The 14,095-nt window shown below is 56.5% G+C and overlaps 1 protein-coding gene across 1 annotated transcript in view; it reads right to left on the bottom strand.

Annotated features, from left to right (window-relative positions):
• Window positions 1-213: 213 nt before the first annotated feature.
• The window catches only part of PLXNA2 (plexin A2), a 234,164-nt gene continuing 220,282 nt past the window's right edge, over window positions 214-14,095 (bottom strand). Inside the window, exons 29-34 of the mRNA XM_004699851.4 lie at window positions 13,563-13,662; window positions 12,272-12,462; window positions 10,459-10,628; window positions 7,638-7,850; window positions 6,936-7,086; window positions 214-5,049 (exon numbers count right to left, since the gene is read on the bottom strand). Coding sequence (XP_004699908.3) covers window positions 4,954-5,049; window positions 6,936-7,086; window positions 7,638-7,850; window positions 10,459-10,628; window positions 12,272-12,462; window positions 13,563-13,662 — 921 coding nt within the window. The 3' untranslated portion in view covers window positions 214-4,953. The remainder of the gene's footprint in view (window positions 5,050-6,935; window positions 7,087-7,637; window positions 7,851-10,458; window positions 10,629-12,271; window positions 12,463-13,562; window positions 13,663-14,095) is intronic.

Genomic DNA, 14,095 nt, shown 5'->3' on the forward strand with positions numbered 1-14,095 from the left:
AGAGAGAGAGAGAGAGAGAGAGAGAGAGAGAGAAAGAAAAAGAGAGGGAGAGAGAGGAACGAGTCTGGGCATTTACTAAGCTCCAGCTCCAGAGAGGATTCTAGAAGTCTCTTAGCTCATCTCTCCCCTGAGCAGCATGCCTCTTAAATCTGCCTGGGCAACCATGCTGCAGGCCCAACAAGGATCATTTGAAGAGCTCAGTTTCCATTTTGTTCCTTTTTTTATCCAGTAAACTTTATTTATATATAACAACAGTACAAATTCCGTCCTTGGCTTGCAAAATAGGAGTGTTTCATATTTACAATAGGTACACAGTAATATATTAGAATAACCAAAAAAATAACCCCAATTTATTGGAACAGCTTTAAATACTTAATTTTCTTACAGTTTTGATTCCACAACACCTGTAAAAACAACAAAAAACAGACAACCATCATTGTGTTTTCTTTAAAAATATATATAATACAGACTCCAGTGTGTCGAGAGGAGAGGGTCTGGGCTGTGGGGAGAGGCAGGTCTGCCGTCCCTCCTTCCCGTCCATCCTTGGGGACGTCCCTACAGTGGGGACTCTCCTTGAGACCCTCCATCTTTAGTGCCAAGATAGATGGAGGCAAGTAGAGGAAATCGGGACTTTGACGGAAACCGGGGAGAGGCTACCGGTCTTCTCTGCGGGGACAGACAGACAGAGGGGAAGGGTTTAGTCTCAGTGTCAAGCTTCTTTCTGGGGAAGGAAATGAGACATGGTGGCTGGGGAGGCCAAGGCCAGTTTGTTTCCTGTCTAACAGGCAGGGTTCTTAAGAGTCTCTCAGGACATTCCCTCGCCCTGTCTTGAAAACGCCAAGAGTGGGCTTACGCTGCCCTCCTGGGAGCACGGAGCCACCCTTTGGAGAAATGGGTAGAAGAGAAAGGAAGGGGAGGGGGACTTTGGAGTCAGGTAGATGCCACCCTTTCCTCAAAGCACCCAAAGGCCCTGGACATCACCTCCCAAGTCCCCCAGGGGATCTGGTGCTCAGCTCCGTCTGTGAGGCCACCAGGTGTTTCCTTGGGCACACAGGTCCCGAGTGTCTCTGTTCTGTTGTCCTTGTGGCCCGGCCTGGGAGGCCTGAGCACTACACAGTGTGACTGTGGGGGTTGGGATGGGGTAGGGGGGTGCTTCCCCCTCAGAGCAGCTGTCAGCTTGGCATTTCCCTGCAGCAGGTGAGTCTCGACAGGTTTGGCACTGGAATGCTCCGGGAAGCTTAGCCACCAGAGGCTGGCAATCCCCCCAAGGCCTTCTACCTAAGCCCCTCTCTGTCTCGAACAGCCACCCATTGCTTCCACGTCACGTTTGGCTGGGCCGGAGGCCTCCGCTGCTCCATCTCCATCTCATTTGGTGGAAGCGCAGAGAGGCCAGGTGGGTGAGCAGCTGGAGCAGCTGCCGGGAGAGATGGGAGCCAATGGGTTGAGAGTGGCTCTCATGAGGGACTGGAGTGGGAGCCCAGGAGGAGGGGAGGCAACGGTGGGGTGAGGGCTACGCCGGGGGGTTGGCAGCAGGAACCAGCAGCCTGAAAGACAGCAACTTTGCAGGAGCCACGTGACCGTGGCTGCTTCCAGCACCTAAAACAGTGCCGAGCAGGAGTTGATGCTCAAGGTTCCCGCAAAAACGATGCAGCATGCAGTGGCCCCGCTCAGACGGACTCCAGGGGCAGGGGACCTCTTGGCAATAGACAGGGCGAAATGGCGCCTCGTGGGGCCCTGCAGAGAGGTAGGTCGGCCATCCGAGGCACCGAACCGCAGGCAGAGGGCAGGAGGCGGCAGAAGGGACCAGCTCTCCATCTCGTCCATCAGCCAGGTCTGTCACCTTAGCATCACCTTTGTTGTGCCAAGTAAGGACCTGGGGTGGGGGTGCGGTGGTCCTTTCCCAGAGAACCGTCCTTATGCTGAACAGGGGAGTGGTGTGAAGCAAAGCGGACTTCCCCCTCTGCCAAGGTGGGGGGCTTCCTGGGGTGAGGGGGTTTTGGTGTTTCATCCCAACACAGGTCCACATACCCTCCTCAGATCAGAGCGAGGACCGAGGCCAGCCAGTCCCAGTCTCTCGGTTCCCTAGTCCCTGGGGTGTGGGTTCGTAGTGATGCCAAGCCAGAGCTGGTGGGGGCTGGGTCGGTGGGAAGCTGGGGAGGGGTGAGGTGCTACCACCTTCCTCATTCTTGTCCAACTGAACCCGGCTGAGTTTTCCTTTTCCTCAAGTCCCGTTTCCTGGGTGAGCCCAAGTTTCCCAGCTCCCCTGCTGAGTTCGGAGAAATGTGTTGAAGGCCCTCCGCTCTCCAATGAGCCATCCTCCCAGCGTCCTCCACTCTCTCCAGAAAGCTTCCAGGGAGTGCTCCCAGGGGAGGGGGCCGGTCACCAAGAGGGGCTGCAGGAAGGGCCCCAGGGTGCTGGATGTTCAGAGGGAAGGGGGTGGGGGTGGGTTCTGATGCTGTGAAGACATCTGACTTCCTTTCACGACTTGATGGTACAAAGCCTAAACCGTGAGGTGCCCGTCTGAGCTGGGGTGTCGTCAGCAAACGCAGCTCAGAAGCCAAATGAGGGAGGCGGGGGCTTTCGTCTTGTGTGCGCGGAGCCCAAAGCTTTGTGCTGCAGCTCCCTTCACTGTGTCTCCCTCCATCTCGCCCACGTCAGGGGCTCCAAGGCGCTGAACTTTGGGTGCTATCAAGAGCGAACACTTTGGCTTAGTGAGGAAGGCCAGTCACTTGTACTTCTTTCAGGTATTAGTAGAGCCCCCAGAAGCTTCCGCAGAAGTGGATCATCCAAAGAAAGTGGCCCTGGTGTGGCTGTTGTATATTAGAAAGAAAACAGCAAGTTTCCTGAGAGGTTTTTTTTCCCCGCTTCCCATTTCTCAGCTGCATTCAGGCAAGACACCGGAGGCCTGGGAGAGTGGAGGACGTCTGAGGCATGGTGAGCATGTCCGTCCAAAGTCACACACTGGGGGTGGAGGCTAGCCCTCGGGGCTCCCTCTCCTCTCCCCCTGCCCTTTCCTGGGAATCGATGTGGTCAGCAAAGCCTTTGGAAACTGGAATTGCTGGGATAGGTAAGGCTGAGACCCAGAGTTCGTACAGAGGGCATGCCACGGGCCCACAGTCATTCTTGGAGTAGCTGGTGCGGGTCCGTGCCCAGCCCTGCGGCCTGGGATTCCTGGCCCTCTAACGGGTGGAAAGAAGGATGGGGAGGCTTCTCCTTTCTGCCTGCTGCCACCCGCCTCTCCACCTTGTCTGGCTCTGGCCCTCGTCCCCCTTCCAGTGCTGCCAGCTGAGAGGCGGGTGCTGGCTGCTTGGCTCCATGCCAACTCGGGAAGTCTGGGCACTCCAATGGCTGTCCCGGTCGGGTGGTCAAGGTAATGCTGCCAACAAAGTCGCCTCTCCCTGATGACCCCAGCTGGCTTCTATGGGCGGGGCCTCTGGAGAGAGGCCTGGAGCTTTGGTTTATGTTGGTTGTCTGTGGTTTTGGGTGTCAACAGGTGAGAGAAATCAGGAGAGGAGGCCAGAGAAGAGCCACCCCATTTGTCCTTGGCCGTCCAGCCTACGAGTCCACGAGGAGAGGCAGAAGACAGCTAGGTGAGGATGCGAAGCCATTTCTACTGGTCTCCTGTGAGGCCAGGGCTGCGTGCTCGGTCAGTTAGGAGCAGCCACGTGTAAGCAAACAGGGGTCTCCCCTCTCCAGGCATGGGAGAATAAACGAGAAAGCCTAATAAATACTGCAATGTCTATAACCTATTCTCTTCAAGTATTGCTTGCTGTAAACAGTGTTTGATTTGTTGTTTCCTTTCTAATCGCAAGAAACCACCAGACGGTTGGAGAGGAATCTCCCACCAAGCACCACGTCTCCAAATCGGCTCCCAGATGGAACCTTTGTGGAAACCTGGTCCACGCACCCCCAGGCCCTCTCCTCACAGTGGCCGGCTGTGGGCAGAGCCGTGCCGTGCTCCCCGAGAGGCCTGGTGTCCAGTCTGGGGGAGGTCCACCCCTCCCTCACTTCTGAGAGGAATGCCAGGGGAACCAAGAGGCAAAGTACCAGAGGTCAGCTCCCCATCTGTTGAGGCTGGAGATTCAATAAAGCAAACCAAAACAGTAGCCAAAGCAAACAAACCAATAAATGAGCGAACTAAAGACCAAGCCCTAGTCCTCGCTGGGTACACACCTCCTCTGGAGAGAAGAGGCTGGGCGGGCAGACCGTGGGAGGGAAAGCCCCTGGTCAAGTGCTGATGGCTTTGCAGTGGGCACAAAGGCATGCAGTTCCCAGGCTCCTTGGCTACTGGGATCAATCCAGGTTTCACTGGCTTCTCTTTCTGTAGGAACTTGTGCTCATTCATCTTTCTGTTTTTCGTTTCAGGAGAAAGCAAGCCATCCTTGCCCGCCCCGCCTCTGCCCTTCCCATTTCTCTGGGCATCTCTCCGTAGGCGCTTGCTGGCTTTTGGAAAAAGGAGTTTGTATGAGGCAGGGGAGATGAAGGAAAAGAAAGGCAGGGGGGCAGAAATCAGAATTAAAACAAAAGTTGGAACGGGATGAACAGGGCGGCTTTTTGTTTTGTTTTATTTCTGTTTTTCTTTTTCTTTTTTTTCCCCCTTTTCTTAAAAAAAAATTAAATAAAGTTTTCATTATTTCCCCAATATACAACAACCGGTTCTCATGCACAGCAGCAGTCACAGAAGTAGAGCGTCCCTGCCCGCGCCTCTCAGCTCGGAGAACCACCTTCTCGGCCCCCATCTCTCGCCCGCACTGCGGATGAACGAGGTCCCCTTGTGAACCGGCTATGGTGAAACGTGGCTGGCGTGGGGAGGGGGCCATCCCCTCTCCCCAGGGTGGGTCTCAGGGGACAGAGAGCTCCAGGGCCCGAGCCCCTTCACTCGCCCTTCCTGCTGAGGATCCTGGCGTGATGGCCGTGACAGGTCCCTCTTCCCAGGGACAGAGGCCGCTCCTCTCAGCTCTCGATGGACATGGCGCCGATGAGCTGCTCCACCTTGTAGGCCAGCCGCTGCCGCCGGGCCTGCTCGTCCTGCTCCAGGGCCCCGATGAGCTGAGGGCCAAGCACACAGGAGGAGGGCACTGTCAGGGCGCAGGACAGGCACCTCATTCCCGAGAGGGAACTCTTCTACCGACACCCCCCATTCTGCCCTCATGAGCACCACCTCAAGGCTTTAGCTGACCAACGGGTGACGTCCATGGTGGCCATGCGGGTTGGTTGCTAACTGTAAGGTCGGTGAGTCAAACCCACTAGCTGCTTCTTGGGGGAAGGATGAGCTGTCTGCTTCCATAAAGGTTTAGTCTTGGAATGTCTACATAGGGTCACTGAGTCAGAATCAATTTGAAGGCAGTGGACGTTCGGCTTTGGAACCGATGGCGGGCGTGCTGCGTGCGTGCGTGTTGCCCGTAAGTGGTTTTGACTCATGGGGCCCCGCACGTGCAGAACAGAACTGCTCCTTAGTGTTTCAAGGCTGGTGTCTACAGGGCTGCCATGAGTCAGAATTGATTGGTTGGCAGTTGAGCTTGGTGAGTTAATCTTTTGGAAATCGACCTCCTGGCCTGTCTTCCTCGTTGCCTTGGGGGGAGTGGGAGGGGGAATTGAACTGCCAACCTGTCTGCTAGTAATCTAGCACTTAACCATTTGCTCCTATGCCACCCAGGGACTGTGTGTGTGTGTGTGTGTGTGTGTGTGTGTGTGTTGAAAAAATACTAAACTAGCTGCCAATGAGAATGCCGACTCACAGCGCCCCGGGGTGCAGCAGAGAATGCCGACTCACAGCACCCCAGGGTGCAGCATCACACTGCTCCTTAGGGCCTTCATGCCTGTGACTTTTCAGAAGGTGATTACTAGAACTTTCTTCCAAGGTGCTTCCTGGTAAGGGTGGACCACCAACCCTTCCGTTAGCTGTCAGAGGCATGTGTCTGTTTATGTGTGTGTGTATGCATGTAAATGAGTACGTAAATACCAAACCAAATGCACTGCAGCTGAGTTAAATCAGGCTCACAAGGAATCCATTTAGGGTTTCCCAAACAGTCAATATCTATGGGAACAGATCGCCTCATCTTTCTCCCAGGGAGCAGCGGGTAGGCTTGAACTGCTCACCGTATGATACCGTAAAAGTTCAACACTTACCTGGCAGTGCCTCCAGGGATTCTATATCTCTCTACCTATCATTACATGTACATAAATCTATAGCTACATATAGTTATATGTATAGAAATATCTATCTATCTGTCTGTCTGTCTGTCTGTCTGTCTGTCTGTCTGTCTGTCTACCTACCTACCTACCTACCTACCTACCTACCTACCAACCTACCAACCTACCAACCTACCTGTCTAGCTATGGGACCGACTGCTCTGTGGACACTGACTGTCTTGGAACCCTGCAGGAGCAGTTCTACTGTGCCCTACCGGGTCACTATGAGGGGACTTGACTCAGTGGGGTTGGTCTGGGTTTTTTTCACAACGTGTTAGGAGCCACAGCGCCGGGCACAGCACCGAGGAAGCCCGGGGTAAGTGCTAGCTAAGCCTCCTCCTGCTACTTCTTTCAGGTGCTACTCCATGCTGTGCGCCCCTGGGACCAGTCCTCATCCACCCCCATTCACCTCTCCATCTGAAACCTCCCGCAGGACCTGCCCAAGGGCAGAGGACAGTTTGATTCCGTGTCCAAGATTATGGACGTCAACATGTCCCACTTTGAACGGAAAGAACAAGGGCATGGCCGGCTATGTGTCCTGCTTCTGCACACTATGGGCGAAAGACAAGGAGACCTCTAAACAGCGTTCAGGGAGGATGGGGTGTCTTAGTAAGAGGAATGAAAATACCTTTGGAGTTCACTGGTTTCTGACTCCGTGAAAGCGTTTTCTCCATTACCCTCCACCCTCGTTAGGAAGCACCTGGTCAACCTTTCTGGGTGTCGGCTCAGGTGCTGGGCCTTACCTCTTGGCTGTACTTGCTGACGTAGGAGTAGATCTCATTGAGGGCACTCAGCATGTTGAACTCCACAGCGTGCAGGCGAGACTGCTCGGCGAGGTAGGCGTTCATGTCCTGGTCACTGATGGCGGGGAGCTTGGCGATGTCTGCGTAGTATCTGCCGTGAACAGGGCCGACTCAGCAAACATTTGCTGACACCTCTACCGGCCAAGAGCCCCTTGAGATGATCAGATGGCTCTAACTGCTCCCGCCTCCTCTTTTCCCTTCCCATGTGGCTTCCCTGAACCCCACCTCAAGCTGAGGTTGATACCTAGCACTTGGGGGCACCCTAAGGCCAGAGTTTCTCTAGAAACTTAGCTAAGCCCACTTGGCAGCAGGGCCCAGCAGAGTGAAGAGCCAAAAACCTGGGCTCAAGTCTGACTCCTGGTATCCATATCCCAGCTCTGACCCCTGCTAGCTGTAGGAGCTCTGGGGTCCCTCTGTGCCTCAGTCTCCTCTTCAGTAAAATGGGGATTGGGAGGATACTTCAGTCATGGGAGGATACACACAACCTTCTTCTCATGGGCTGCTCAGCATGAGCTCAGTCCATGAGAGTTCACTACCCGGGTCCCCAGAGCAGGAAGGGGGTGGGGGTCCTAAAGCGTGCAGTTCTGGGTCAGCAAAGCCCACCAGGTAGGGATGGGAGCAGGTGTCTGCAGGGACACAGACCTCTCGACCCAGCTCTTGTAGCTGGGGATGTCCTTGGCGTAGAGCAGCTTGTTGGAGGGCGAGTCCTTGCCCAGCCGGTGCTCAGATGTGGAGCACGAGTCCATGAAGGTCTGCGCCACCACGGAGAGGCAGGCGTCCGTGATGCTGCCCTTGTGAATGTCGAACACGAACTGGGGGTTCTTGATCACGTTCACCCAGAACCGGAGCGGGAGGCTGTGGGAAAGCAGAGCAGACCTTGAGGGGGGTTGCTCAGTCACCCCGGATGCTGTCCATGGACATTCTTCCCCTCACCCCCAGTGCTCAATCCAGGCTGCCTAGATCAGGAGGCCAAGGAATGGGATCAGAGGAAGTGGGGCCCAGCCAGGGGTTGCTGCTAATTTAACGCCCCCTGCTCCTGGCCTGGGAGAAAAGCAGGCACTGTTGTAATCTAATGGGGCCCTGGCCCTGTTCTTTATCCACTTGGGGGGGGGGGCAGTGGGTTCTGTGCCCTCCTGGCACTCTTTCCCAAAGACTGTTGTGCCCTCAGGGGAGCCCAAGCACAGAGGGCAGCATGATTTTCTCAGGGGCAGACAAAGCCCCGGGCCCCTGGGCCTCCTCCCAGTGCCCGCCTGTGGCTGTTCTCCGGAAGGCTGCCTTGGAGTGGGGCACAAAGGGCCCCACCTGCGCTCCCCGCCCAGCCTTGCTGCCCCAGCCCCTTCCCAGGGCTGGCTTGCCCGGCTAGGGCGTGGAATTGGCTCCCCTGGGGGAAGGCCTTTCAGGACTCTCCCCAGGGCATGTTTGTGGCAGGGGCAGGGACATGGGCAGAAGAGGAGACCATTGTGAGTGTCCTGAGAAGAACTCGCAGGAGCCAGAGCTGTTCGCACCCCAAGAAGGACTGACCCCTAGTTAGGAGCCTTCCTTCTGCAAGCCGAAAGTTTCTCATCATAGGAGAATGGATTTTCTCCGCTCCTTGGGCCATAAGAAGGGCGAGCCCATTTACTGGCTGTCGAGGCCAGACAGCTGCTGTTGGCACTTCCTCTTCCAGCCTGGCTTCTTCTCCAGCTGCCTTTCTGGCCTTAACTCTTTGGCTCCTCTGTGGACTGAGCACCCCTGCTTCACCCACGCCCGCCAGCTTTTTCTGCCTCTGTGGACTGCTGAGCCCCCAGACCCCAGCCGGCCTCTCCCTTCCTGCTCTACCTACTCTGTGTTCTGTTCTCATGGACCCAAAACGTCCCTAAAGGCCTCAGTAGTCCCCTGCCCCAGGTAAGATCATGTCTATCGACCCCAAGCTCTTCCATCACGATTCCTCCTGCCCTCTGTCCCCAAGTGGGATCACCTGGGAGGCACAGCTTTGGTGAAGCAGCTGCCCCAACTCCTTTGCTATTTGAAGTCTGGTTAACGGGGGCTCTCCCCCAGGCCACAACTCCAGAGGAGTGCTTCTTTGTGACTGGGGTCTGGGAGGATCCAGAACTTCCTCTCGATTTCCCTGAAATCACCCAAAGTAGTGCCATGCTTAAGCACTGGGTTGCCAGACCACAAGGTTGGTGCTTTAAGCCCACCAGTTACTCTGAGGGAGAAGGATGAGGCTTTCCACCTCTGTAGAGATTTACAAGGAGTCCTGGTAGCTCAGTGGTTATGAGTTGGGCTGCAATCTGCAAGGCTAGCCGTTCGAAACCACCAGTGTAAAGAAGTTGCCTCTCCAAGAAGCTACAGGTTCAGACTCTGACAGGGACAATTCTACCCTGCCCTGCGGGGTCGCTCACTCTACGTCAGACCAGACAGAGAGCTTGCCTGACCCACCCCAGCGGCTCCTCGCTGTGTGCCCACCCCGGCCCCCCATGCAGGGGAGAGATCGGGGCTTCAGAGGCAGGTGGGCTCTGCAGCTGCACTCTGCCCGTGGAAGAACGGCATCGGTGGGGCTGGGCTTGGTTTTTCCCACCGTGTTTGGCTGGTTGCTAGGACTGTGGATTCCCAAATAACAGCCTGGGCCCATCTGTGTCAGCTCTGTTTTCTGAGGAGACTGCTGACTCTGCACAGCTGTGTGGGCTGCCTGCCCAGCCCCAGGCCTGGACCTCCTCTCCGCCCCCTGAGCCCACTCCTGCAGAACGGGTTTGGCGAAGGCTGGCTCTGTGGGACCCAAAAGCTAGTCCTGAGCTCGGTCTTTAGCCCAGGCTCAAGGCCCTGTCAGGAGGGGGCAGTGTCTTGCCGGGGGCCAGAGGGATCCCCAGGTTGGACCTGGCCATGGAGGGGACTTTCGGGAAGCCATGATCCTGTGAGACCTTCCTCCTGCTGCTTCCTGAGTGGTGCCAGGAGTAATAATGGGGCCTTAAGGGATGGGCAGTGCAATGCCCAGTCTGTGAGCTGAAGTCTGGGCAGGCGCCGATTCTGTGCCCAGCCTCTCCCACAGAGCCGGCCAGCTCCACCTGGGCTCTAAGTGCCACAGCGTCATAGCTTCCGCCTTGCTCCTCTTGTTCCAGCACTGCCAAGCTTTGGAGACCTCTGCCTAGGTCTCTAATTGGGCCGCTCCGTGCAGGTTTGCACACATTCCCATTCCCAAGCACAGAGGTCCCAGAGGCAGAGGGGGCAGTGAGTGCTTGCTGGTACAGGGGCAGCAACCAGAAAGGGCAGAGCTAGTTCCAAGGCTGGTCCTGGTGCCCAGCCTCGGGCCTGGTGGACCCATCAGCACAGCCAGGGATGCAACTATGCCGCAGAGCACCTGTGTGCTGGCCGTTTCTCCTCAGCCTCGTGTGTATCCAGCCTGGGCCAGGCACGGTTGCCTCCCTGTCTCCGGGGCCCCCGCTGGCTGTCCCTCCCACAGGGAGTTCCCCCAGCAGCTGCTTACCAGTTGCTTTTCCAGGTGTGCCGCACATCTGTGTCGTGGATGTTGTGCCTGTCTGCCTGTTCGTCCAAGAAGTCGAACATGTACTTGATGGCCAGTGGGAGGGCGCTGCCCCGGTGCACGGTGCTGAACAGGGTCTCAAACAAGTCGTCCACAAACTTCTGCAGCGTGCCCTGGGGGAGGGGGGTGGCGGGGGCATGAGTAGGGAGTGAAAGTGGGGGGCAAACTGCATTGCCAGATGGTGCCTAGGGCCTGATTGTTGCCTTGGAAAGCTGTCTGCAGCAGGAGGCTGGGCAGACTGCTGAAGGGGGAGGGGAGCGGTGGCGGGGGAGTGGGGTGTGTGTCCTTTGGGGTGTCCGGTGGGAGGAGGTGAATGAGTAGATTTCCTAGGCAGCATCTCTGTTCCCACCAGCAGCCCCAGGCTTGGAGGGCTGGCGTGGGCTAAAGGCGGCTGATGGGCAGACAGTGAGGGCGAGTCCAGAGGCCAGAGAAGAGGCTGGGGCCCTGCAGTGAGGGCGTCTGAAGTGGGGGCTGGGAGCACATTGGGAGGAGCATGGCCTGTCAGTGTGGGGTTTCATGGGAAGGCGTGAAGATGGTAAGATCTACAACGCTGTGTGTATGTGTGAGGGTGGTGGGGATAGAGTTCAGCTTCAAGACCACGCAGGCATGGCCCTGACCATAGAGCCCTCGAGGGCCTCTGGGGAAGAGATTAAAGTGGGCCTGAAGGCCCAGTTTGCAGGCTGCCGGCACCCCTCTGAGGCTGCCTGGTGCTTCCTAGTAAAGTGATGAAGTAAGTGCATCAGGCAGTGAGACTCGCTGACTGAGGGAGACCAGCGCCACACTGGGAGCCGCTCTGCCGGCTGCAGGATGGACGCCACGCCGGTGCACAGTGATCACAGCACAGTGAGCACTGTTGTGAAGTCCGTGGGTGCAAGTGCTTGAAATCTTGCCTGGCCTGGAGCCTCTGGGCCACATGACTGGCAGCATCTTCCAGGCAACAGCCTGCCTCCTCGCTGGAAGCTCAGAGCCAGCGCTGCAGCCCTGCTGCAATATGGCTGTGGCCCCCTCATTCCCTCAGCCTTTGGGGGCCTGACAGTAGGTGGGAGGGGGGACATTCAGAGCTTCCCTGGGGGCTGGCAGTACTTGTTCTCTGCAGACCTTCCCACTGTGTGTGTGTGTGTGTGTGTGTGTGTAGAAGCAGTGATGGGGGAGACTGGCAGACCCACCCTGTTTATCATGTAGGAAAACCCTACTGTGTCTCCTTAAGGCAGCAGCTCTCAACCTGTGGGTTGAGACCCTTTGGGTGGTGGTGGGGGGGATGACCCTTTCACAGGGGTTGCCCAATTCATAACAGTAGCAAAATTACAGTGATGAAGTAGCAACGAAAATAATTTTATGGTTGGGGAGTTCACCACAACACGAGGAACTGTACGAAAGAGTTGCTGCATGAGGAAGGTTGAGAACCACTGCCTTAAGGTATGTGTGTGTGTGTAGAAGCAGTGATGGAGGAGGCTGGCAGAGCCACCCAGTTAATCACATAGGAAAACCCCACTGTGTCTCCTTAAGGTGTGTGTGGGAGGGGGCCCTGAAGAGCAATGATGGCCATGGGCAGAAGAAGGAACGCCTGGACAGCTGCCGTGTCTGTCAAAATCAAGAGCCCCGGTGGCCGGAGCCCTGGGCACCGTGCTCAGGGGCCTGGACCTGAGCTCCTGGTAATGCGTCCCCTGGAGGAACAGACATTGTGATGTCCCCACTGTGGTGGGGCAGCTGCTCCCCTCTGAGGAGCCTTCCCTGACCTGGGTGGAACGGGCCTTACCTTGGTGGCCAGCAGCCGGGTCAGGTAGATTTCGGACACCATCTTGCTGCCCCGGTCTCCCTCCTTCTGGTCCCCGTGGTCATGGTTCTTCACCAAGTGCCACACCTTGACCCCGCTCTCCAGGTCTGGGGTGATCATGGGGGCCCGGGACCGCAGGCTGTCAGGACTGCCTGTGTACCTGAAGGAGGAGTCTGGGGAGACATGGCAAGTCTGTGAGCAGCTATCCAACACCCTGGCCCGCCGATGCCCTCCTTCGGCATAAAGCAGTGTGGTAAAGTCGGGCTGGAAAGGGGCCCCTGGGGACCTCACATCTGGGGGATGATTTTAGGTTTCCTTGCAATGGCATAAGGTCCAGTCACTGCCGTCTTTGTAAGAAGAGTACTTTGAAGGTCTGTGTGTGGGAAAGTCTCTTGGGGGGTGAGAGGTGGGTGCCCTCTTCTACTAGGCTGCCAGGAGGCAAGGATTGATGGGTAAAGTGTCAACTGGATTGTTGTCACAGCGGCTGTCAGAACATCGGGATCCTAAGGAGCCTTAAAAGGCACGACCCCTCCAGGGAGCTTAAGGGTACCTTTCTTCTTAGGGTGGAGAGTATGGGGTTCCCTAAGCCCCCTTGGCTTAGCCCCTGTGGGTGACTTTGCATGGGCAGTCACACCTCAGTGTGTACCCAAGACCAGAAGAAGATGGACCAACAGGGAGGGCATACCAGACCCTCGCTGCTCAGAGGCACTGGGCTGGAGCACCCTGTGGGGGTAGAGGGGCACAGGTGGCCACAGATACTTCACCATGCAAACTGGGGCATGTTTGAGAGCAGCAGGGGGACCACTCACATCCAGTGGGCATTGTGGGTAAGGGACTGGGCTGCTAACCACAGTCGTTGTTGGCTCAAAGCCACGAGCAGTCCCACAGGAGAGATGAAGCTGTCTGCTCCCATGAAGTTATATGTCTATAGGGATACTATGAGTCCGCCTTGACTGGTTTGGTTGTAGCTTTTATTAATGAGTGTAAACTAAGGCTCGCCCAGGCAAATGAAGGAGAATGATCCTCTGCCCTCCCCCCACCCCTTCCCAGTGCCTCCTGGGTTCTGGGTCACTCAGCTTCCTTCAACAGGCCTGGGCTATGAAAGAAGGGCACAGGCTCCGAGAAGACAGGCTGTGCTGGGCAATCGAGGGAAGGTGGGCCCACGGGAGGGGGCTGTAAGGAGGCCAGGCAGTGGCCAGGGCTGCTGGCTCTCAGAGGGGGTGAAGAGTGGTGCCGGTCAGCCACAGAAGATGGCCTCCCGGTCTCACCTCACCGTATCTGCTGATGGACGTCCTGGAGATGCTGGCCGAGGCAGGGATGTTGTAGGACGAAGTCTGTTTGGGGACCAGAGCTACCACCGACCTTTCTGACACCTGCAAAGGGCAACAAAAGTACAGTGCAGGTGAATGCAGGGTGCTGGCAACCTGGAGAGGCACAGACTCTTCTAGAAGGTGAGGAGATAAGTGTGTGGGGTGGGGGTAGGGGGCAGAGCCAAGAATCCAGGATCACTAGAAATCACAATGGCTGCTGGTTTGGGGGCTTGTCTTAGACTAGAGCTGAGCTGCCAGATGATAGCCCCATGTGGAGATTGAGCCCAGTCTCAATTAGAAGCCCTATTGGGCAAGTGCAGGACTGTTCACTACAAGGTCAGTGGTTCAAACCCACCTGCCGCTCCTCAGGAGACAGTTGAGGCTCTCTGCTCCCATCAAGGTGGACAGCCTCAGAAATCCTATGGACAAATTCGAGTCGGTCCTGTAAGGTCACTATGAGGAAGACTGGACTTGTGGGCAGTGGGTTTGTGGTTTG

This window comes from Echinops telfairi, unplaced genomic scaffold (assembly GCF_000313985.2).
Source record: "Echinops telfairi isolate 266 unplaced genomic scaffold, ASM31398v2 ScPeMD7_7424;HRSCAF=8462, whole genome shotgun sequence".
Classification (NCBI taxonomy): Eukaryota; Metazoa; Chordata; class Mammalia; order Afrosoricida; family Tenrecidae; genus Echinops; species Echinops telfairi.